General features: G+C 44.7%; 1 protein-coding gene across 1 annotated transcript in view; it reads left to right on the top strand.

The window, feature by feature from the left end:
• NQR (ARP protein (REF)) overlaps nucleotides 1-24,303 on the top strand; it is a 127,154-nt gene that overhangs the window by 84,967 nt on the left and 17,884 nt on the right. Inside the window, exon 15 of the mRNA XM_087385010.1 lies at nucleotides 16,958-17,086. Coding sequence (XP_087241136.1) covers nucleotides 16,958-17,086 — 129 coding nt within the window. The remainder of the gene's footprint in view (nucleotides 1-16,957; nucleotides 17,087-24,303) is intronic.

Raw genomic sequence — 24,303 nt, 5'->3', positions numbered from 1 at the left:
TGATCCTCGGTGATCAATAGTCAAGATGCATCAATATCATGAAGTCTCACAGTAGAAATACTGTCAGCTCAGTATCTCGGATAAAACATACAGTGTCATCAAGCGACCTCATGAAATGACAGTGAGCCCGTCTGTACTGAGGGAGTGGAGGTGCTACCCCCCTCTCGAACATCAGGTAATGCTCCAGACGCTCGCTCTACTGAACTACCTGTAGGAGCCCGGACCGCAGTCGGCTCTAACTGGAAAGCATCAAGGTAAAGCTGCAATATCCCAGGTGAATTTGCCAGTTCACCTTCCTCCATCCATTTCGCATCAAGTGATGGGTAATTTTGAAATTTTACCAAGTAGCGACGGATAACTTTACCCTTGAGCTTTCTATCTCTGTGTGCCAGAATCTACTCTGGGACCAGAAGTTCATCTTGTTTTTCCACTTCAGGCTGCACCTCATCAGGTAAATCCTCGGGAATATCTCAATGATATTGCTTTAATAAGCTCACATGAAAGGCATTATGTATCTTCCAATGCGGAGGCAACTTCAGCCTGTAATGTAAAACTCTTCTATTCTAACTACAGACAGATCACGGGAGTAGCACCAATATTGTTCCACCCAGCCAACCTTGCTGAAGCGTGAGAGCTCACAGAGAATCCAAAAATCGATATTTACGTAAAAGCCCACTTCTCCTTCTCTCACTAGCTCCAACAAGCCCCATCTCCCTAGATGGATCTAGATGCCACATATCATTATAGGGCCTTACTAATGCATCTTTACACCCCTCTCTTGGGCTACTTTAATTTCCTTTGCTCCTAGGCACATTTCTTGCATTAGGCCCTTAGCCTTAGATCCACCTAGTCTGGTGCTATCAACCCTCACCTAGGACCTTGAAATTAATTCCCTCCCGATCATTTACATGAAGCGCAAACAGATATATTACAAACCGAGATCCTTAAGGGAATTGTCGACTGATTCTTCCGAGGTCATGCTACCTCGGCTAGAGCGTAACATTCCTTCCCTCTTCAGACATCAGCGTCCTTGATGATAAAATCTGGAAACGCTCTCCGCAAGTGGTATACGGATTCCCAGGTAGCTTCGGATAGAGGCTGACCATGCCATGCAACCAACACCGTGGGTATCTTCCGATTTTGTATTTGCATTGTTCCTCGGTCCAGAATTCTTGTTGGTTTGCGCCTTGCATTATCCTCTTATCTCCTGAAACAAAACCACACCTTCGATCAGTGAGTCACCTATATGCAAAAATTTCTTTAAACGAGAAACATGAAAAACCGGGTGCACCTTGCAACCCTGTGGCAATTCTAATTTATAGGCTATCTTGCCTATTCTCTTTAGAATTAACCACGGCAAGGCATCCTCAAGTAATGCAATCCTGCCAGATAAGGTGTGAGCTACTGGGCGCGACACTTGCTGGGTCGGCCGGACTCCTGACTCACCAGGGTCCCTTCTGGAAGCCCCTTCTTCTGCTTCCATTCAGGTCAATGGATATTTTGTTTTGTTTTGTTTTGTTTTTGTGAAACACCGGTAGAACACTGTATTCATAACTGTATTCATAGACTAACAAAATTTAGGGTACTGGCACTCTGACACAATTCCCTATACTAGGGAATACCTGCAATCCCATCGTCACACTAACTAGGCATTTGACACAGGCATATATCCAAATCCTGCTTTTCCCTATACTAGGGAAATTCCTGCAAACTAACTCTGACTGAAACACACAGGCACATACACAGGCATAATAAAATGCAAACTCTGATGTACAGAATAATAAGCTGCACACTCAAAACTGAAATTTTATAATGAAGGAAAAATTGATGCTCCCTGGTCTTGCTCGCTCCTGCCTCTCGATTTGATACTCCTGTGATACCAAATTAAACAGATGGTATACATGCCTCAGCTCCACAAACAAATGATGCGCTCTTCTTTTTTTTTTTTTCTCTGCCAAGGCATAGCTCTCTGTTTGGAATTTGTCTCAGCCTACAAGCTGTCTACGTGGCCTTAGAAGGCTATGACTGTGAGTCTGTTGGGAAACAGGTCGAATTCTATTACGGCCAGCTAGTCACGTAGCCAGAGAGCGGGAGATGCGACGAAACATATTTTCACAGGCTCCCAGATCCTCCATAATCCAGCTTGCGCGTCGCCCATCTACGAATCTCATCGAAGACCACCCGTAACACGAGCCCCTGTTAAGCCTTCATTCCGTCGTAGACCACGGGCAGCAACACCTCATAATTCGTCAATCAGCCCGTCGCGTGGAAGTCACGAGCAAATATTACGAATAGTCACCTAACACACCGCAAGCTCCTGCTAGCCAACGCGGGAGGATCACCGAACAGATACGTCGTTCATCGTCACGCCTGCGCTCCAACCTGCTGTCTGCTCCAAGATTCGTCTGATTACCATATCCCCTCACTCCTTCGCAGGTCTTTCAATTCGACGCTGTCTGCGTAGGCCAGCGCCGATCAAGCCCCTCCGTCAAACCCACGAACAATCCCGCACGCAACTTCCTAGTTTGCCCCTCCTTCACACGCAACTTCCTAGTCTGGGCTCTGATACCAAATGTAAAACTCTTCTATTCTAACTACAGGCAAATCACGGGAGTAGCACCAATATTGTTCCACCCAGCCAACCTTGCTGAAGCGTGAGAGCTCACAGAGAATCCAAAAATCCATACTTACGTAAAAGCCCACTTCTCCTTCTCTCACTAGCTCCAACAAGCCCCATCTCCCTAGATGGATCTAGATGCCACATGTCATCATTATAGGGCCTTACTAATGCATCTTTACACCCCTCTCTTGGGCTACTTTAATTTCCTTTGCCCCTAGGCACATTTCTTGCATTAGGCCCTTAGCCTTAGATCCACCTAGTCTGGTGCTATCAACCCTCACCTAGGACCTTGACATTAATTCCCTCCTGATCATTTACATGAAGTGCAAACAGATATATTACAAACCGAGATCTTTTAAGGGAAATGTCGACTGATTCTTCCGAGGTCATGCTACCTCGGCTAGAGCGTAACATGTAAGCTACCTCATTTATCTTTTCAGAAACCTGGAAAGGACCATAGTAACGCATGTTCAGCTTTGTGTACAACCTTTCCTTGCCTTTGTTATTTTTCAGCCTTGCCTTCTGAAAACGCAGCGAAACCCAATCACCTTCTGTGAATACCAATTCCCTTCTGAAAACGCAGCAAAACCCAATCACCTTCTGTGAATACCAATTCCCTGTGGTGCTTATTTGTTGCTCTTTTCTGCTTGTCGTGACTTCTTTGCAAGGCATATTTGATCTTCTTGTAAGCCTCTTCAAGGCTTTCCACAAAACGATCAGCTTCGAAGATTTTCTCTTTTGTATGTAAAATGGGAGGTATCTTTCTGGCACCTTCCACTATTTCAAAAGGTGCTTTACTTGTGGATGTGTGCACCGTATTATTGTAAGCATATTCTAGCAAAGGCAAATAATGCTCCCATTTGCTTTTGTGGTCTGAGACATAGCATTTAAACATATCCAAGATGGTAGAGTTTTCTTGCTCCGATTGTCCATCAGACTGAGGGTGAAAAGATGACGAAAAATTCAGCGTAGTGCCCATATTTTCAAACAGCTGACACATCCCAGCACTCCTGAAACCCCTGATCTACAAAACAACCACACACCACGTCAGATCTGAGCAGGCTGCTCACCACCCAACCATGACATCTACGGGATGTGATCCCGAATCAGAAGATGTCCCCTCCGAGCCACGAGCTGAGCTACTGGCACGAACTCCCAATCAGATCCAAACCAGCCTGGTGTCCCATACCACCAGGTGGCGCTGTGAAGCCCTGGATCTGCCACTGGGCCTTGGGCTACGCTAAGATGCAGGCGCGCATCCGCGACTCAGACCTCGCACCTGGGAACGAATCTTGCTCCCAACTGCACACTGAGAACTGAACCCCCTGGGCCCCTTTTATAGACTCGGGCCCCGAGCGCCAAAAATAGCGAAGACCTATAAATAGTTCGTACCCTTGCCACTCAACCCGAGAATCAAGCCTGCCTAGCTCTAAGCCTCCCCAGGCTAACCTGAGCTAGTCCTGTGTACCTAGTACACGTCAGATACCAATCCGTGCACATGACATACTCCCCCTCCTCTAAGAACTCACTCCTGAGTTCGCTAAAAAACCCGGAAATGTTCTTTGGAGGTTTTGTAATGTCTCCCATGTTGCATCCTCCTCAACACGATCCTTCCACTTGATCTTGTATTCCGTGATAGTACGATTACGAATCTGTCTTTCACGAAATTCAAGAATACACTCAGGTTCGTGAGGAATAAAAGTCAAATCTGTAACTTCTATTATCTCATGAGGAGAAACAAGTTGATCATCCGCACCAAAAACTTCTTTCAGTCTACTGACATGAAAGACTGGATGTACCTTAACATCAGGAGGCAATTCTAGTCGATATGCAACTGGTCCAATTCTTTTAACGACCTTGAATGGGCCACAGTATCTGGGGGATAATTTTGGAACCAAACCAGTACTTAGGCTCTTGGATTCCTTAGGAATTCGCAAATATACCATCGTTCCTTCAGAGAACTGTCTATGTGAACGATGTCTATTAGCATAAAATCTGTCCCGATCTTGGGCACTTCTAATAGACTCCTTGGCAAACTGCAACATTTCCTGCATATCTAGCAAGAAGTTCTTAGCAGCATCATTTTGAATCCCTTTTAATCCAACCATAACTGGTGAATAGGGTTGAAAGCCGTACATAAGCATAAAAGGACTGTAACCAGTACTAGAATGCTTTGCACTGTTGTAAGCAAATTCAATCATAGGTAGATAATCTTCCCATGAAGACTGTCTCTTAGATACATATGCCCGAAGCATGTCTTCAACCAACTGGTTGACCTTCTTTGTACTGCCATCAGATTGTGCATGATCCGAGGAACTCATACTTAGAGTAGTTTCCAACTTCTCAAATACAAGTGTCCAAAAGTTACTTGTAAACTTTGAGTCCCTGTCACTGACTATGTCAGATGGCAAAGCATACAGCTTAAACAAGTGGTCCACAAACTCGTGAGCCAGCTGAATAGCTGATATAGTTGTTCTAGTAGGTAAGAATCGAGCCATTTTTGTCAAACGATCGACTATGACCCAAATGGAGTCATGACCCTTGTGCGTTCGTGGCAAACCAGTAATAAAATTCATGGAAATACTTTCCCATTTATTACCTGGAATCTGTAATGGTTGTAATAAACCCGCGCTTCTAAGGCATTCAGCCTTAGTAACCTGACAAACCCGGCAACCTACTACATAGTTCTCAATAAATGCACGCATCTTAGGCCAATAAAAGGTATGCTTCACAAGAGACAGAGTCCTATGTATACCCGGATGTCCAGCACTAGGAGCATCATGACACTCCCAGAGAATCTTGGATTTAAGGTCCAGAACATCCGGCACACAAATCTTTTCATTCCGGAACAGCAAGCAGTTCCTAATCATCCACTGACCTCGCGCCGCCTGTACCGTAGGTGGCACAATCCCTGAGTCCTGGTCAACTATGGAGCTCCCATCCTGGACTCTCTGCCAATAAGAACTGAAATGACTATTAGTTGCGGATAGCCCTCTCAAGGATTGAAATAGGTCTGAGGATATTTCCGTAAATGACAAAGCATTTACAAACTTAACTCGACTTAAGGCATCCGCCACACTATTCAACGAACCCTTACGATAACGTATTTTAAAATCAAAATCCTGCATTAATTCTACCCATCTAGCTTTCCTTCCCCTCAATTCTGATCCATCACACACATACTTAATTGACTGGTGATCAGTCAATACAAGGAACTTTGAACCATACAAGTAGTGTCTCCAAACCTTAAGAGCATACACTACAGCATAAAGTTCCTTCTCAAGTGTGAGCCAACGATATTGAGTGTCGTCTAGCTTCTTACTCTCGAAAGCTACAGGTCTGCCCTCTTGGAATAGAGCTGCCCCAATCACATAATCACTCGCATCGGCCTCTAAAACATAAGGCCGGGTAGGATCGGGTAAGGCAAGAACGGGTGCTTCCTTGATAGAAAACTTCAAGGTTTCAAAAGCCTTGTTCATTGCATCATTCCAAGAGATCGGCTGGGTAGACCTGCGTCCACGACCTTTCAATATGTTTGTCAAGGGTGCCGTGATATGTGAATAATCACGCACAGACTTCCGAAGAAAAACCGTAAATCCTAGGAAAGAACGAAGTTGTTTCACAGTCTGAGGGATAGGCCATTCTAAAACCTTCTGGATACGATCCAGATCAATGCTAATACCTTCAGAAGAAATCTTGTGTCCTAAGTAAATGATCTCCTTCATAAAGAAGTCACATTTACTCATCTTGGCATAGAGCTTATGCTGTCTTAGAACAACTAAGACAACCCGGAGGTGTCCGATGTGATCCTCAAGTGTTCGACTATGTACCAAGATGTCATCTAAGAACACTACAACAAATTTGCCCAGAAAATCCCTGAACAGATCGTTCATCATCTGCTGAAAAGTAGCAGGAGCATTGGTCAACTCAAAAGGTAATACGAGAAACTCGTAATGACCATACCTAGTTCGGAATGCGGTCCTATCTATGTGTTTAGCATAGATACGGATTTGATGATAACCCGTACGCAAATCAATCTTAGTGAAATACTTCGCTCCGGCCAAACGGTCTATCAAATCATCGGAACGAGGGAGAGGGTATCGATTCTTAATTGTCACTTTATTTAATCGTTTATAATCTATACACATTCGCCAGGAAGAATCTTTCTTCTTTCTTAGGAGGACAGGTGCACCCCAAGGTGATTTACTTGGGCGTATATAGCCCATATTCAGGTAATCCTGTAGCTGGGTAGCTAACTCATCCTCCTCGACCTGGCTCATCCTATAAGGTGGTACACTGATAGGTTGAGCCCCTGGGACTAAGTCGATGCGATGATCTACTGCCCGTTCTGGAGGTAAACCTTCCGGCAGTTGAGCTGGGAATACATCCTTAAAACTATCTAACAACATTCTCAATTCACGGTGTTCAAACACACTTAATTCATTCTTGTTAATTACAGAAACAACAAATGAAGAAAGTGGAATCAAAACGCACTGATAGACATCATAATGAGGATTGTTTAATATATTCCGAAGCTGCATCGCAGATACAATAGGCCCCTGAGAAGAGGGAATTTTATCACACTGAATACAAAATTGGGTGTCCTTATCTACAAAAGAAAGCGTATGCTCCGTCCATCCGATCTGAATATTGTGGGTTTTAAACCACTCTATTCCGATCAACAAGTCTACATGCTCCAGATGCATAACATAACATGTAAGAGCTCCCGTGTAGGCTTGAATCCGGATAGGAAGCGCTTCAACCTTGCGATCCCAAAACTGCTTCCCAGCTGGAAGCTGCACCTCATAGGTGTGGTCGCTAGGTACTGTGGACAGCCCCATCTTCTGCACAAATTTGTAATTAACAAAATTGTGAGAGCTGCCCGGATCAAAGAGAATGTGAACCTGTTGGTCCATAACTTCTCCATAAACTCGGAAAAGATCATGGGAACCAAACAACGAAGTATTGAAAGTACAATTACAAGAGAGTGGACATGTAATGACATTTACTGAAATACCTGTCATCGCGACTTGGTTCGCTCCCTTGGCTGCGGTACGTGGACCCGCCTGGAGCTTCGGTCCAAGCACCAACTTTTGGTTCTTGCGCTTTGGACACTCATTCTTGGTGTGGCCCCGCTCCTCGCAATAGAAGCATCGTCCTTCTTTCTTGAGCCTCAAGGTGCGAAGGAAACGGGCTTTACCATTCTTAGCCTGAGTTAAATTTTTCTTGGAGGCGTTGTCCGTAGACTTCGTCTCCCCAGTACCAGTCGTATGTTGAAAGAACTTGCGTTTGTTCTTTCCACTCGTGTCGGAAACTGTAGTTGCTTTGGCACCGGCCATGGTATCATCGTATATGCGCGCATAATTCATGGCCTCCTGCAACGTTGTGCATTTGTTGTTCTTTATCTGCAACTTATATGAATCTGGCAAACCATCCACGAAGAAACCTAACAAGGTCACTGGATCCATCTTAGTGGCCCTGGTTTGCAGATCCCGAAATCTTTGAAGATAAACTTCAAAGGTCAAGTTTAATTTTGACATATCGAGGGCTTTAAGCTTGCCAACGATATCGTAATCATCCTCCTTCTTCAGGAACTCCTTCCTGAAGACCCCTTCAAAATCTGTCCAAGTATCGGGCTTAGGCTGGAGTTCCTTCCACCATAGCAATGCTTTACCTGACATGAACCCCGCTGCAAGCTGGATCTTCTTCTCATCTAGGTATGGGTGGAACTGAAAGTGTACCTGCCACTTGTGTAACCAAGTGTCAACTACTTCCTTCGTTCTAGACTTTTGGTCGCCCGGAAAAGGGTCTGGAGTTATATTCGGGCCTAGCACTGAAGCCATGGCATCCACATGCGTGAGTGCCTGCACAGTGCTAGCCAGAAGGGTGAGAGTTGCTTGAATCCCCTGGAGTTGCTGTGTCAACCCCGTTTGATTTGCATTGACCTGCTCGAATTTTCCATCTAGAGCAGTCGTAAATTCACTGAAGGCCTTTTTTGTTATCAGGTCATCATAGAGACCCTGATCCTCCTCTCCCACAGGAGTGTAATCCAAATCCTGCTCTCCCATGGTGAACTCGGGATTTGCAGAATCGGACATAACTGAAATCTGATTTGAATAGAAACTGAGAAAAATAACTGACTGAATCGGAGCGCAAAGGAGAATGGAGCAGAGGGAAACCGTCCCAAGAGATGCCGACGGAAAGAGATGCTGGAGATTGGCGAACCGGAAGCCCGCGAATCCCGAGACCTCGCTGAACTTGCTACCGGATGCACGTGCAAAATCCTGCAGCAAACGTGCTGCTGACATGGCTGTACGGTCTGCTGACGCAGGCCGTACAGTTGCTGACGGTGGCCGTACGGCGTCCGTACAGTCTGCAGGTACAGGTGCGATGTAGGAGGTGCTGACGCAGGCAGAGTTCGCAGCAGCAGGTACCGTACGGAAGGCGATGGCTGACGCAGGCTGGCGCAGCTGTACGGTGCTGTTGCAGGGCTGGCGCAGGCTTGCTGACAGGCTGAGGCTGATGCAGGGCTGAAGCAGGCAGGCACGCAATTCGAGGGGCAGCTACGAAACTCTTTGCGAGGCTGTGGGTGAGCTGATACCCTGCCCCATCTATATAGGGAGCAGGGCAGCCTAATTGGGAAGCCCTGCTTCCAAAAAAGGCCAACCTCCCCCAGCTTTGGAGGGGGTGTTTTTTTCGAAAAAAGCACCCTCCACGCAGGCTGGTCGCAGCCTGTTCGCTGCTCTTTGCGCCTCTCCCTGCACCGGCCTAATTCCGTACTGCCCTGGGCGTCCCATCTCCGCCTCCCTCGCAGCCCTTTTCCCTCTCTTTCCTACTTCTCTGCTCTCTCTCCTGCTTCCTACAGCCTTCTCTCACTGGCCCCTTCAGGAATTTCGAAATCTCTCCCTCCTTTCTTCTACCTTTTCCTAACATCTGTCCACCCCTGTTAACCCAGGAACCCAGCAGAAAACGCAGCAACAAATTTCGAATTTTAGGGCATACCTGGAGGAAAAATTCGTCAAAAATTCCCGCATCAGAAGTTCCTACCTCAGGAGTTGGCTTTGATACCAACTGACACATCCTCACACTCCTGAAACCCCTGATCTGCAAAACAACCACACACCACGTCAGATCTGAGTAGGCTGCTCACCACCCAACCATGACATCTACGGGATGTGATCCCGAATCAGAAGATGTCCCCTCCGAGCCACGAGCTGAGCTACTGGCACGAACTCCCAATCAGATCCAAACCAGCCTGGTGTCCCATACCACTAGGTGGCGCTGTGAAGCCCTGGATCTGCCACTGGGCCTTGGGCTATGCTAAGATGCAGGCACGCGTCCGCGACTCAATCCAGGAACAGACCTGGCACCTGGGAACGAATCTTGCTCCCAACTGCACACTGAGAACTGAACCCCCTGGGCCCCTTTTATAGACTCGGGCCCCGAGCGCCAAAAATAGCGAAGACCTATAAATAGTTCGTACCCTTGCCACTCAACCCGAGAATCAAGCCTGCCTAGCTCTAAGCCTCCCCAGGCTAACCTGAGCTAGTCTTGTGTACCTAGTACACGTCAGATACCAATCCGTGCACATGACAACAGCCCTCTCCAAAAGAGACTGCTCATCCTCGGATCTCTATCACTGATTATGGATTCAGGCATCCCATGATACTTGAAGACATGTTGCAAAAACAATTTGGCCATTTGATCTGCTGTAACTTTCTTTCTTACTGGCACAAAGTGGGCTTGTTTGCTAAACCTGCAAATTATTGTCCACAATCCATCATGTCCAGTAGGAGTACGTGGGAGATCAAACACAAAATCCATAGCTATGCTTTGCCATGGTCTATCCGGAATTGGCAAAGGGTGTAACAACCCAGGTGCCTTCTGCCTGTTAAACTTTACTTTTTGACAAACCATGCATGTTCTCACATATTCTTCCACATCTTTCCTCAAAGATGGCCAATAAAAGTATTGCTCCACTGCTGTAATTGTTGCTGTAATTCCCCTATGTCCTGTATATGGAGGAGCATGACTTTCCATTATGACTTTTTGTCGCATCTGATCAGTGACATAGAGTTGTCCATGCATCAAAATGAAACCCTCTTTCAACATATAGTGATCATGCCTTTGACCATCAGAAAGCTGATCATAAATAGTTGAAAAATCAGCAGCATCATTAACATATTGATCTTTCATCACATCTAACACATTGTTGTAAGCAATGCTCACTGCTGAAACACTGGGTTTCTCAGAGACTGCTTCAGGCTGTGGTTTCCTGGAAAGTGCATCAGCCATGACATTTTTGTTACCCGGCACATGTACAATTTGAAAATGAAACATTGAGAGGAAGTTAGCCCATCTCATGTGCTTTTCAGATAATTTTCTCTGCGTGAGAAAATATCTAAGTGAGTGATGATCTGTTTGCACATAAAAATCAGCTCCAAGAAGGTAATGTTTCCATGTGGTCAAAGCATGTATCACTACTAACATTTCCTTTTCGTATGTCTGCAAGTACAATTCAGCATCTTTGAGAACTCTACTCTCATATGCAACCACTCTGCCATTCTGCATCAAAGTGCCTCCTATGCTGTTCCCACATGCATCACAAGTTACAGCGAAGGGTTTTGCAAGATCTGGCAAGATAATAACGGGTTCAGAACACGACTTTTGCTTTGGGTCTTCAAAAGCTGCATTTTCCTTTGGTCCCCACTGAAACGGTACAGCTTTCTTTTGTAAAGCATGCAAGGGAGAAGCAATTTCTGCAAAGTACTTTATAAACCTCCGATAGTATGAACACAACCCAAGAAAGCTTCTGACTTCATGCAGATTTTTCAAAATTGGCCAACTCCTTATGGCCTCAACTTTTGCAGGATCCATCTTGACTCCATCCTTTGACACTCTATGACCGAGAAAATGAATCTCATGCATAAAGAACTCACTTTTCTTGGTGTTTATTAATAGCTTGTGTCTTTTCAACTCTTGAAACACAATAGTGAGGTGTTTCCTATGCTCCTACTCATTTTTAGAGAACACAATGATGTCATCGAAGAAAGTGTCCACAAACTTTCTGTGTGTTCTAAAAATTCTGTCCATCATTCTATTGAAAGTGGCAGGTGCATTAGTCAAACCAAAAGGCATCACAAGGAACTCATATAAGCCAAATGAAGTGCGGAAGGCAGTCTTGTAGACATCTTCAGGCCGTATCCTTATCTGATGGTATCCACTTTTAAAGTCAATACGACTGAACATTGAGGAACCTTCCAACCGATCCAATATATCATCAATGCGTGGAATTGGAAAACGGTTCTTAATTGTGACTTTATTCAAAGCCCTATAATCAATACACATTCTCCAACTGCCATCCTTCTTTTGCACAAGCAACACAGGGGAACAACAAGGAGAATTACTTGGCTGTATTAATTCCTTTTCCAAGAGTTCCTACACTTGTGACATTATCTCTTCCTATTGTGCTTTACTGACATGATAGGGAGGTATATTAGGCGGTGAGCTTCCTGGAATTATATCAATTTGATGATCCTCGGGCCTCTTGGGAGGTAATTCTTGAGGAAGTGCATCTGAGAAACAATCCTGAAAATCTGAAATAAAAGCAGCCCTTTCTCTATCTAAAGCAGAAAGAGTAGAGCCTTCCTGAACTGGTTGGCTGTCCTCTTTGACAAAAATCAAGTACGCTGAAATATGACGCTTTATTACATTGGAAATACAAGAAGCTGAATCTACAAGGATGGACTCCCCTTTCAACTTTATATCAAGTACATGATTTTTGCCTCTATGAGTTAAAGAAATCTTCTTGTTTCTCATCTGCACATCAGCCCCCACCCTGTACATCCAAGGCATCCCAAGCAAAGCATCACACTTTGGCAAAGGCATAATGTAGAAGTCCTCTGCATCCTGATATCCCTGGATATGCATCCTCAACTTGCCAATGATAGGAGTGACAGGTGTGTTGAGTTCAGGGTTGGCCATATCATACATGCCAGATGGTCCCATTTCCTCAGGCTTGATGCCAAGCCTTCCTGCCATATCAGGAGTTATGAAATTCGCCTTTGCCCCAGAATCAAAGAAAAACTAACAATTCTGATTTCTGATTTTTCCCCATGCTCTGCACATCTCAGTCTTTTTCGTTTCCTCTTCATCATGAGAAGTCTTGCAGAAGGTTTAGGCCTTTTGCCCTTCCGATCAGCCTGTTTATCACCATTCTTATCATCATCTGACCTGTCTCTTTTCTTTGATGGGCAATCATAAGAGTGGTGTCCCTCTCCTTTGCATATAAAACATTTGTTTTGCTCCATGAGTGACTTTTTCTCTTCATCAGATAACTTCGTACGGGGCTGTTTATTAGGCTGTCCATGCCTTTGACCAGCTTTGAATTGGGCTTTTCCTCCCTTTTGAAACGGTCGTTTGCCATAATTTTTATTTTCAGATTTGATGTCCTTATCCTGGTGTTTGGCAGCCCGTTTGTTGTCTTCTTTCTTGCTGTCCATAAAGCCCAAATTCTTCTCCTACATCCATGCATATGTTGTCCTTGCATTCTCAATTAATTGAGTCATAGAACCCACCTTGGTTTTGATGCAATAATCACGTAGCTCACTAGGCAATCCACAACAGTACCTCTCTATTTGCTCTTTCAAAGAAACATGCCTGTAAGAGCTCAATGGCAGCAAAACATCCCAAAACCTCTGGGTGTAATCATCAAGATTCTTGCAAAGTTTGTATGACAAGTCATGCCAGTGTGAAAGTACTTCAACTTCAAAAGTTGGAGTAAGGCAAGTAGAAGAGAACACTTGCTTAAATTCCAGCCAAGTAGCAGGTGCATCTCCATGAAGCATAAGGTTGGTGTACCACTTAAGTGCATTGCCTTTTAAAAATGTGGCAACCTTCCTCATCTTGGATGCTTCTGTAAACAAACCCCCAAGAAATGCAGCATCAAACTGTTGAAGGGATGTGAGGGCTTTGTACCTCTCCTGTACTCCATTATATGTATCAAACTTGACATGAGAACCACCATCCTTAGATTCTTTATATACATTTGATATTGGCTGTCCCAAAGATGGCTGTATATTTGCAGCATTCCCTTCACTAGGGAAAGCCATGCTTGGCTGAACATTAGGCATGGGAGCATATACTGTGGCTTGCATACCTGGCTGCATTTCCACATTGTCATACATGGCTTGCTTTCTATGCCCAATTGGCGGTGAAATCAACATAGCATCAAAGATAGAATCTGTACCAAAATATTCAGGTTGCTGCCTCAAATATGGCTGAGGTGGTTGAGCCACATGTATGGACTGCACATTATTATTTTGAGGAGTAGAAGTACCCAAACCAAGGCCTTGTGCTGGCTGCTCATACTGTTGCACTAGCTGTACTTTTTGTACCTCTTTCTCAAGTGCTCTTTTGGGTGATTCCTCTCTCTTGGAAGTCACTTTTTGAGTCATTTTTTATGGCTGTCCCTCATGGGAAACTGATGCGTGAGTGTGCAGTCCGCCATGAGAAGCTGATGCATGTGTGTACTCACTCTTTCCGTGCTTGTGCTTTCTTGATTTCTTCTTCTTCTTGGCATTTGTTTGCACAATTTGAGCCAAATTTTGAGCCAGCTGAGTCAAAGCAGTCACTGCACTTGCAAGCTGTGCATTCAACATAGTAGCATCATCTAACTCACTGCTAGAACTAGTATCACCATTGAGCTCAGTTGTAGCTTCATGTGTGGCGTGCTCAAAAGGCATTTGTTGTGCTCTCTGCAGCTGTACACTAGCTGGATCATCAAGGCTTTCTTGCCTTCTCCTTTGAGGAGTTGTGGAGCTCTCTTGCTCATGGGTACTCACCATGTTTATGGTTGTAATATTCAGCTGTCAAAAAGTGCAGCAAAGATATCCTTCCACCAAACTACTGAGGCCCACCTCTTGAGAAAGACTGTGTGGTATCCCGGCAATGGAACCAATGAAACCGGCCTCTAATCACTCAGAGGGCAGTGGAACTAAACCTTCAATCACTTCAGCACTTATCTATAGCTCACAAAGCATATATCACAACCATTAACCATTGCATGATCACCATTTGGCATTTACCCATTTGTTCACAAACAAAACCACTGAAAAAGGGATGGAGGCTAGAATGCCCCTGCTCAACAAACATAGACAAGTGCACCCGATTGGCCCCAAACACCGTGGTGCCCCTTTCGATATTTCTTTATATTTCACAGTGAAATGATTACAAGTTGCATCTGGGAGACCTTCCCTGCAACTGAGCATGCAGCCCCAATTCACTAAGCCTTCGCAAGGCTTTCAAGCATAGAACACCATCACATAAGCGCACTTAACCCATAGGCTCAGCCCAAAGGCATTCTCTTTTCCGAGTGCAATTCCATTGGCTGTCCAGATGCAATCACACTGCACCCCAGCTGCACTCTCTTTGAGTGGCTTCTAGATGGCATTCACAAAGCTTTTCAAAGCTCCAAAATAAAGTCAGCTAAGTACCCAACCAAAGAATGACTCATGTAGCACTGCCTGGGCAATTGTGAGCCAAGAAAGAGGCGGCACACGGGGCCAACCAATAGCTTATGGCAAAAAGAAATTGGAGCAGCAAAATCACAACTCACCAAGCCCTGAAAACTCGAACCAAGTCGTCAATCGCCAAGAGGACATAGTAGCCAATGCCCAATTGGATTCTCAGCCAAAGGGGAGCGCAAAGGCATGAAGAAAGAGCATTTACAAGAGCCGACCAGCAAGAATTCCACTGAAAAATGCGAAAAGAAGCACTTTTGTCGCGAAGAAATGGGAGTTCTTGGGCTCAAAAGAAGTGTGCTTGAGAGAGGAATGCATTGAGAAGGTTTTGGAGAAGTTTCATCGCCGGAAAGTCCTCCAAAACTGAGAAAAACCAGTCAACTAGCGCGTGGGACCACGCGAAATTCAATAGAAAGCTATAGCTTTGCAAGAGGAGAGGCCCAGGAGGCGGTAGAAGTAAAAAGGTTCAGAAAAAGCCACTTTTGCAAATTCGACCAGCAAAAGAAGTGCTCAGCTCTGCCCATTCTACCAAACGCACAGAGGGAAAAGCATATCACTGCAAAGGGGAGGCAAAGGGGAAGCCATCGGGCCAAACGGAAGTCGAGGAATCCAAACGGGTGAGGAGTTATGAAGAAAAACGGAATTCAGCTGAAGGAGGCTGAAAAACCAGTCCAAAATCTCAACAAAAGGAGAAGATGAGAGAGAAAACCACACATATGAAGTTTAGAAGGCCCAGGAAGGTCCAGGAATGGCAAAGGAGCATGTAGAAGACACTAGAGCCACCTGGAACTCTAGAGGGGCCACTGAAGATACATGGCCCTCTAGGGGGCCCATTAAAAATGCCACATCATCATTTCCCAACAACCACTCTTTTAATTCCTTGGAATGCCTTTGGGCCTAGGGATTAATTACGCTTATGTGCTAGGCACCATGCCGCGTTTAATTACACAATTACACATTATTAAGCCCATGCTTGGACTTTTAAAACCAAAGTTGTCACGGTCTTGTAGTACATTAAAGTACTTAGAATTTCACGCCCCTGTGACAAGAACTGTGATTTAGAAAACATGGATCAGGAAAGGAAGGATGGCAATGATAAGCTACAGGAAGCAAGTAGAAATGTGTTTAAGTTGGACTAAGTGGAAAGCCAGATAGAGGCGGTCATTTTTGGGACGGCAACTCAATATGTAATATGCTACTACCTCGTCTAAAATCTAGGGTATGGGGGGACAAGGTGCATAAATAATATGCATGGATTTCCTTTAAAAATTTCAAATATGCAAGGGAAAAATATGAAAATTTTATGTCCCCCTTTCCACAAAATATAAGGTATATAGGTTGAAAAATATGCAAGATTTTAAGATTTGTACATATTTTTCATAATATGTGAGGTCCAAGGGGGGGGGGGGGGGGTTTGGATAAGGGGTGGTAAAACAAAAAATACACTAAAATATGAAAACCCATCTCTTTTCAACTGAATGTAACTTTTTGACGTGCCATCCAAATTTCAAGGTGTAAAGACATACTTCAAGGTCTTTTAGTGTAGAACACAAATATGTTAATTTGAATAATTTCTACGCATGGCATATTGTTAAATTCATCTCATACTCAAGATTTTGATAGGTTTTCTTACTAAAGGGAGTTAGCGTCCTAGGGGGTCATTTGAATATGCATGTATGCTACACTAAAAACAAGCACATAAAGTAGATATATACTACATAGTAGATGCATTTATACCTGTTTGAATATTTAACTTTGGTTTGTTTGTCTCTTTACAATATTACATGATCCCGTATGGTTTTGTGTCTATCAATAGGTATTAAAGCAAGAGTTTCCTGAGGGTGTTGACATTGTATACGAAAGTGTGGGTGGAGAGATGTTTCAAACATGTTTAAATGCTCTCAGAATATTTGGTCGACTGGTCATTATTGGCATGATGTCCCAGGTATGTTTTTCTTTGTGGTTCTGCTTCTGTATGGTATGGGGATGATGCCAGATTATGTATAGGTTCATTTTTTCAGGTAGCGTACTTATGGAAACAAATGATCTTGCCATTTATTTACTTGCAATATTACTCCTAGTCTTTCTGTATGCACTGACTCTCTGGTTGTTCTTTCTCACCCTGTTGACAAGTTCTTTCTTGTAACTATAGACACGTAGATTCATAAGATATTCTTTACAGTTGCATTTTTGTTAAATTAGTTGGTTTAGTTTGTTGTAGTAGCTTGCTAGCTTTTTTTTTTTTTTTTTCCACGAAAATTACTTCATTAAGTATGAATGAAAACCGCTAGTAGCTAGTCTCTGCTATGCATGATGGAGTTTATGGTTTTCAACCTTGTGAGTGACTATCATGAGATTGAAACTGCACTATGTTGTGTTTTTAGAGGGTGTTTTTAGAGGATGAGTTTGGGAATGTTCCCGGATTCATCTAGGTATATGAATAAAAACTGCGAGAGCAAGCTCAAATGCGGGAGTACATCATGCAATGCATGAGGAAAAAAACAGCTCAAAGTGAGCTAATAAAGAACCAAGGTGGAGGCTGAAAATGCCATCTTAACTCTGAAGGAAACTCAGAGAAGAAAGGAGATCCCCTCCAAACTCTGAAAAAAGTAACTCTCCTGGCAGTGGCTGCTCTGGAGGATCCCTGCATGCTCGCCCAAATGGCCATCAGGGTGTGTATTGTGTCAATCCAAATACTGGCCATAGTCTGGGAAGGGTGAACTTGGATACCCTCCATCGCCTTTGTACACTTGGCTCTCCAAATATGCCAAGCTGCAATGCTAGCCAAAATCTCCCAATACGTGTCTACTGAGGAACGAGCAGTTCCGAAAGGAGTGAGGGGAACATCCTGGAGGGAACAAGACTCCACTGAGTGTCGTCGTACAATAGGACAAGTAGGATCAGGATCTCCACAGGCTCACTGCAATTCCTCCATGAATAGAAAGCCAAAAGAAAAGAGTGGTCTTTCCATTCCTGAAGGATTTCTAGAGCCTACGCCAAAAGTTCTTCCGCACAGCTATGGAAATCTAAAACTATCCCAATGTGGTGCTCTGGAGGGCCTTCAACCTCTACTGCTGAGTTGAAACCTTCAGGCATTTCTAATTGTGTAGCAAAAGAAGAGAGAGCTGTTCTCTCGGTGCCCCTCATCAATTCATTCCCACTCCCCTGGATCCCACTGCAAGAACCTAATAGGGGAACCACCATACAGCCAGAGTCTCCAAGACCCTAGCGAAAGGAGAATAGGATCAGGGTCAAGATACCACTGTGAATTTCTGCCTCACTCCATCAATCCTGCAATCCTGACAGGCTGAAATGCAACCTCCAAAAGAATATCATTAGAAGATTTGATAAGTCTGCCTCCTGACTGAACATCAAAGACAAGGGTATCCTCATGTGCATCCTGCAATGCAATGATCTGTAACGGAATGCCCGTCCCTGAGAACACTCCCCACCAAGTGGACTCTGTAAGCGGCATGTCATCTGTGTCAATCCACTCTGGCGGAGTGGCTGCCTGTATCTGCTGTATCCTGAGTGCACTCCCTCTGAGGTGGCCAACTGCTAAAAGTCTGTGATCCTCTGGAAGTCTCATAAAGGCTTGCCAAGTGCCTACAGTAGAGGTAGGTCCCCTCTCCCATCTAGACCACTATATATAATGTGACACTCCAAGTGGCCTGCCATGATGATCCAAAATCGAGTCACTTCACATGACTGGCTACCTTTGAATCTCTTCACGAGAAGTGGGTGGAACTCTGTGAAGTGTGTTTCTAAAGCAGCCCCAAGCTTTTTGAATAGCAACCATGAGAGGGGAAGGGGGGGATTTGAGATGGGCTGAAGTAAAGATCCATCTGCTGCTATCCAACCAATCTCCCCCATGAGAAGGGGTGCAAGATTGAATGCTGCGTGAGAAAAAATCCTTCTAGGGCTCCTGTCCAGGCATCAATCCACGTACTACAAACTTGCAGAGCAAGGCCATACACTGCAAGCTCGGGTCAATAATATTGAGATCCCGTTCTCCTGTGGGGAGAATGAGGGTCTCCCAAGCCACCCTGGCTACAACATCTGAGGTGCCATCTAAACCGCTCCATAGGAAGTTCCTAATAGGTCTCATGAGCTGAGTGATACAACCTCTAGCTGATAATTATTTGCTAAGACGAAGAGGTAAGATCTAATATTCAAAGAACATACATCTTAGGAAACCTTTGAAGGACGGGCAAGTCATGGGTTGTTGTGGCTATCTAAGAATACAAGTCATGGATTGTTATGGCTATCTAAAAATACGAATGCGTATTCTGTTTGGGGCCCAATTGGGCGGACCTCATCCTCAAGGGAATTTTCTTGCTTGTTGCCTGGGTAAATGCAACAATCCACTCGAAATAGGGATTGTTGTCTTCCGATGGTACAACCTTCTTCTTGCCTTGAATGCTTGTTGAGGTAGAAGGCATCAAGCCTTGCAGAAACGCTCACACATATTGGCAGTCTTCCTAGAACACTCATTACGCTGCTTCCAAATAGCTCGTAGAGTATTGATGATATTGTGTTAGATGTAGAAGAGGGTGGGCACAGGTGGGTTTGATGTGCCCTCACCACAAGACTACACTGTGTGACCTAGGCTGTGATGTCAGTAGTCCTTGTCTCCCAAACGGTGTCCTCCAGCGAAAGCTTTGGACACTACCAATTGGGAGGGGAGAGCTCATGGATATCCTAACTTATGGCTTGCTTACCATCCATCAAGAAAGCCGGCGAGGACATCTTGATGAGAAAGCATGCCTCCCCTCTATCAACCAAGCCACCGTGCCTGAGGTAAAGACCCGGCAGGTTCTCATGATCATGATCTTGGGAGAGCACAACTAGATCCTCTAGGTTGAAGGGTGGCTCCATAGGGCTATCCTCTCCAAGTCTCCTATGACACAACAATAATGGTCCCATCTTCCCCCATCTGCACTAACAAGGAACCAGTGGGTAGACCACCATGGGCCATCAACCTTAAGGAGTCTGAGATATTCCTTAGGTGGAGGCGGGACTAGAATTTGATAATGACCTCAAGGAAACCTGCTGCTCCAACAGTGATGCTTCCATGAAGGGTTCTGGGGCGAGGCCTTCCAAAAAGTGAGGATATTGTCAGTAGTCTAGCGATCCCCTTCCAAACGATCCTCGCCTACCTACAGTCCCATAGGCAATGCTGAATAGACTCATCAGCTGAGAGGCAATGAGAACATGTGGAATCATCTCTGAACTTCGACCTCCACTAGTTCACAACCATCCCTCCATCTATAGAAAGCCAAAAGAAAAGAGTGAATTTTCTAATCCTGAGGGATTTCCACAGTCTAATTCCAAAAGGATTTCTGTAGATCAGTAGAAATCTGAAAATTCTCCCAATGTGGAGCTTTGGTGGGATTTCAACCTTTAAGGTTTAGCTGAAACCTCCTGGCATTACTAACCGTGTATCGAAAGAAGGGGAGGCTCTTCTCAGTGCCCTGCATCAATCCATTCCCACTCCCCAGGATCCCACTGCAGATACTTTATGGGAACCCCTCCATAGAGCTAAAGCCTCCAAGAGGCCAAGGAATGTTAGGGCCTAGGTACCATCCAGACTCTAAAAACCCCTCCATAGAGCCAAAGCCTCCAAGAGGCCAAGGAATGTTAGGGCCTAGGTACCATCCAGACTCTAAAAAACACTGCTCCACATGACCCACAACCTTGATAGGCTGCTGAAATGCAATATGCATAAGAATATCATCCTCAAATATGGATAACATGCCCCCCGAGTGAACATCAAAGACCAAGGCATCTCCGTCTGACCCTCTAAGGCTACCTAAAGTGGGATTCATGATCTCATAAAGGCTCCTAATCATGTATCTCTAGAGTGAAACCTATCGCTCATTAGAATCCAACCCAAGGGTATGGATGCATCAATCTGCTGGATTCTTCTTTCACTTCTCTTAGGTGGCTTGCTAATTGGTATCTGTGATCATCTGGAAGGCATTTGAAAATCCTCCAAGAGCCTAAAGATGATGTAGAACCTCTCTCCCAAGAAGACAATTGCATATATTGGGAGGTACCTAATGGTTTTCCATGCTCGTCAAGTATACCATCATTCCACATGATTGGCTGCTCATCACTTCCTAAGAGGAAGGGGGGACCCTCCGAAGGGTGCTCCTGAAGCTGGTCCAAGCTTTTAGGATAGTAGCCATAGGAGGGTACTATCTTTCTAATCTCCACCAGTGACTGTATGCATCGTGCCCTGGCAAGAGTGCTCTAAGGACTACCTTACATAATAAAGATTTGCTCTGCAGGTCTTGATCTAAGACATTGAGGCCCTCTTCCCAATTGGATAGGATAAGAGTCTCCCAAGCCACCACCATGACTCTTGTGTCTGCTAGACCATCTAGACCACTCCAAATAAAATTCCTTATCGGTCTTCTAAGCGGAGTGATGCAATCCCTATAATGACATCAACAAGAGCAAATAAACCAAGCCTCTGCTAGCAATAATTGGTTGACCACGACTATCGTGGAAGCGAGGTCAAGTTTAGCTGAGCACCCAAACAAAGCTTCCTTCTGACGCTCTCTAGCACAGGGGCAAATCGCTATGATGGAGATGTGCCCACACCAACATAGTAGCCCAGTACCTGATATGGAGGGACACCCCTCCGGATCCAAGTGAAATCTAAGTCAGTCGAAGTAAAACCCAATTATCATAGCTAATCTAAAAGCCATTGGATTTGTTTCAATTAATATGTGCATGTGCCGTAACGTAAAACAAATCCAAGGCTGCTCTAAAGGAAGTGTGGTTCTGTATATTGGCATCTCAAAGGACAACAATATTATCAGCCAACTCACTGTCCAAGAGCTCCTCATCCTGTCTAAGAGGAAGTCTTAGCCCAATGATGTCCACCTGAAAATCTGAAATCACTCCCTCTTTTCTCCTCTGATGAGCACTTGGGTTTAGGCTGATTTGTATAAGGAGGAATCTCCTCTAATCCATGCATCTAAGAATCTAAAGCATGCAAGGGTACCTTCCAAAAAAACTCCAATCTACTTTATCATATGCCTTTTCAAAATCCAAGAGTAGAATGGCAAGGTGTTGGCCACACTGCATAGCCCAATTTGAAGCTTCCTAGAAAGAAAAAATGTTTAAAAAAAAGCTTCTGCCATGCACAAAGCCAGTGTGCATATCATGAATAAGATCAACAAGAATGAGCTGCAACCAAAGGCTGATTGCTTTGGTCAGAATTGTGTAAAATATTTTCAGGCAAGTGATGGTCTCCATTGGGAGATGGAATTTTTGCAACCTCGCTTTTGAATAAGATGAATGAGACCCTGTGTAAGTGAATCGGGCATCGTACAAATGCCTTGCTGAGCTGAGGTCACATTGTCTTCAATCATGTCCCAGAAAGCAACAAGAAAGGATGGTGTCAATCCATTTGAGGCCGGGCATCTACCCTTGTGAAGGGCAAGAAGTGCAGTCCTGAATTCTGTATTGGTGAAAGGGGCATCAAGTAAAATTTGTCATATGGGGTTTCGCCAGCGCTCCAATATTGGAGCGTTATCCAAACCAAGTGTCTAGCATCATCTCTGGCAGATGAGTCAAAAGAAGGGAGGCATAAATATCTATAGCAATCCACATGACGGCGTCAGGGTCTGTATGCAAAACCCCATCAAAGTCAATAAGTTGAGATACACTCTCTATCATGTCTCGGGCCAAGAGTAGAGAAAGAGTGTTTATTCACTCTTCCTACTCATCTAGATCTAGAAGGATTCCCGTGCATGAAAGGCATAGTTTGTTCTCTAGTCTAGCAAAGTTTGCATATGAGTCCTTGCTGTCAGCAAGGCGCTCTTGAATCCAAGCATCTATGGCCTTTTCTTCTCTTCCCTCTAATGGGTTGCTAACTATCTATGGAAACCCCTCTCTTGCCTGAGAATGTTACCACCTTCGATCACTTTCTGGTGGTTCTTATGATTTCTGAGCCTCATGAGAGGCATCGCTCTACTAGTATCAAGATTTCAGATGCATTATATGTAGAGGAGGTCCTCACAAAGGAGGTTTTGCAGATATGGGTACCTCATTTGGAGGGTGGAGTATCATCACCTTCACATGTTGCAGCAGCCCTGTCTAATGTTAGTGATTTTTAACTCATGGTGCAACGCATACTGAACCTCCTCTATCAAGTGCCCAATCATCGACTTAGACTCTATCTAAGAGCCTTGGTCCGAGGGTCTTGGAAGTGGGAGTGAAAGCACTGTCTCTCTAGCCAGCTGTTGGAACCTCTAATTTTTGAGTAAATGTTCCTGGCAGCTAATACGTGGGCTGAAAACATGCTGCAAACCCTGACAAAAGAAGGCAAAATGAGGCTTGAGGGAAGCTTGATAAGGCATGACTTGAAGATCAGCTTGAGGCCCATTTTCCAGTTGGAAATTCAGCCCGTTTTCCAGCTCAAAGTCCAGCTCAAATGCAGCATGAAATCCAGCCCCTTTCCCAGCTTTAAAACAACTCGTTTTCCAGCGTGTAATCCAGCTCCAATGCAGCAAGAAACCACAGTCCAGGGTGGATGAAGGGAGGGAAGCTCAAGGTCTGAGGAACTAAGGGAGAGCTGACGTAGGGGGAGCAGGGAGAGGGAGCATGACGTGGAGCCCTGCAACCACTGTGGTGTTTTTGTCAACCAGTCGATTGCTAGTTTGCAGGAAGACTTTTTGTTTAAGAGTAAACGCTTAAAAGAGCGAATAATGTCAATATACCTAGATACTAATCCTGGACTTAATCCAGTAGGGTTAGGGGGCTGTGGGCTTAAGGGAAGAAGGCTTATGTGCGGCTATAGAACTTAGAACATTAGCAAAGGGCCAATTAGGTCTGTTTTGCCAAGACTTATTCTAGAAAGCGAGATGCTCTTCTATATAAGCGTGGCCAAGGCATTGTATGGGTATTCAGTGTGTTTGATGGTTACGTCTAGATCATGAGCCTAGACTTTTGCCTTCTACATGGCAGTCACGAGATACTATGGGACATTGGAGCTATTGGCATAGCCTTGTGGGAATCTGAACTCTGGCCCACGTAATCGGGGGTGGCTGGGAGGTCAGTCCCCTGCTGATCTTTATTTAGTCTTTCTGATTGTGTTTGGATTTTGTTTAGGGCTAGATCCTAGTAGGGATGCATCAACATCAGTGA

The sequence above is a fragment of the Dipteris shenzhenensis genome, chromosome 14 (genome assembly GCF_047967505.1).
Source record: "Dipteris shenzhenensis isolate YYH24624 ecotype China chromosome 14, Dip_SZ_1.0, whole genome shotgun sequence".
Taxonomy (NCBI): domain Eukaryota; kingdom Viridiplantae; phylum Streptophyta; class Polypodiopsida; order Gleicheniales; family Dipteridaceae; genus Dipteris; species Dipteris shenzhenensis.
This window is presented reverse-complemented; position numbering and strand designations above follow the sequence as displayed.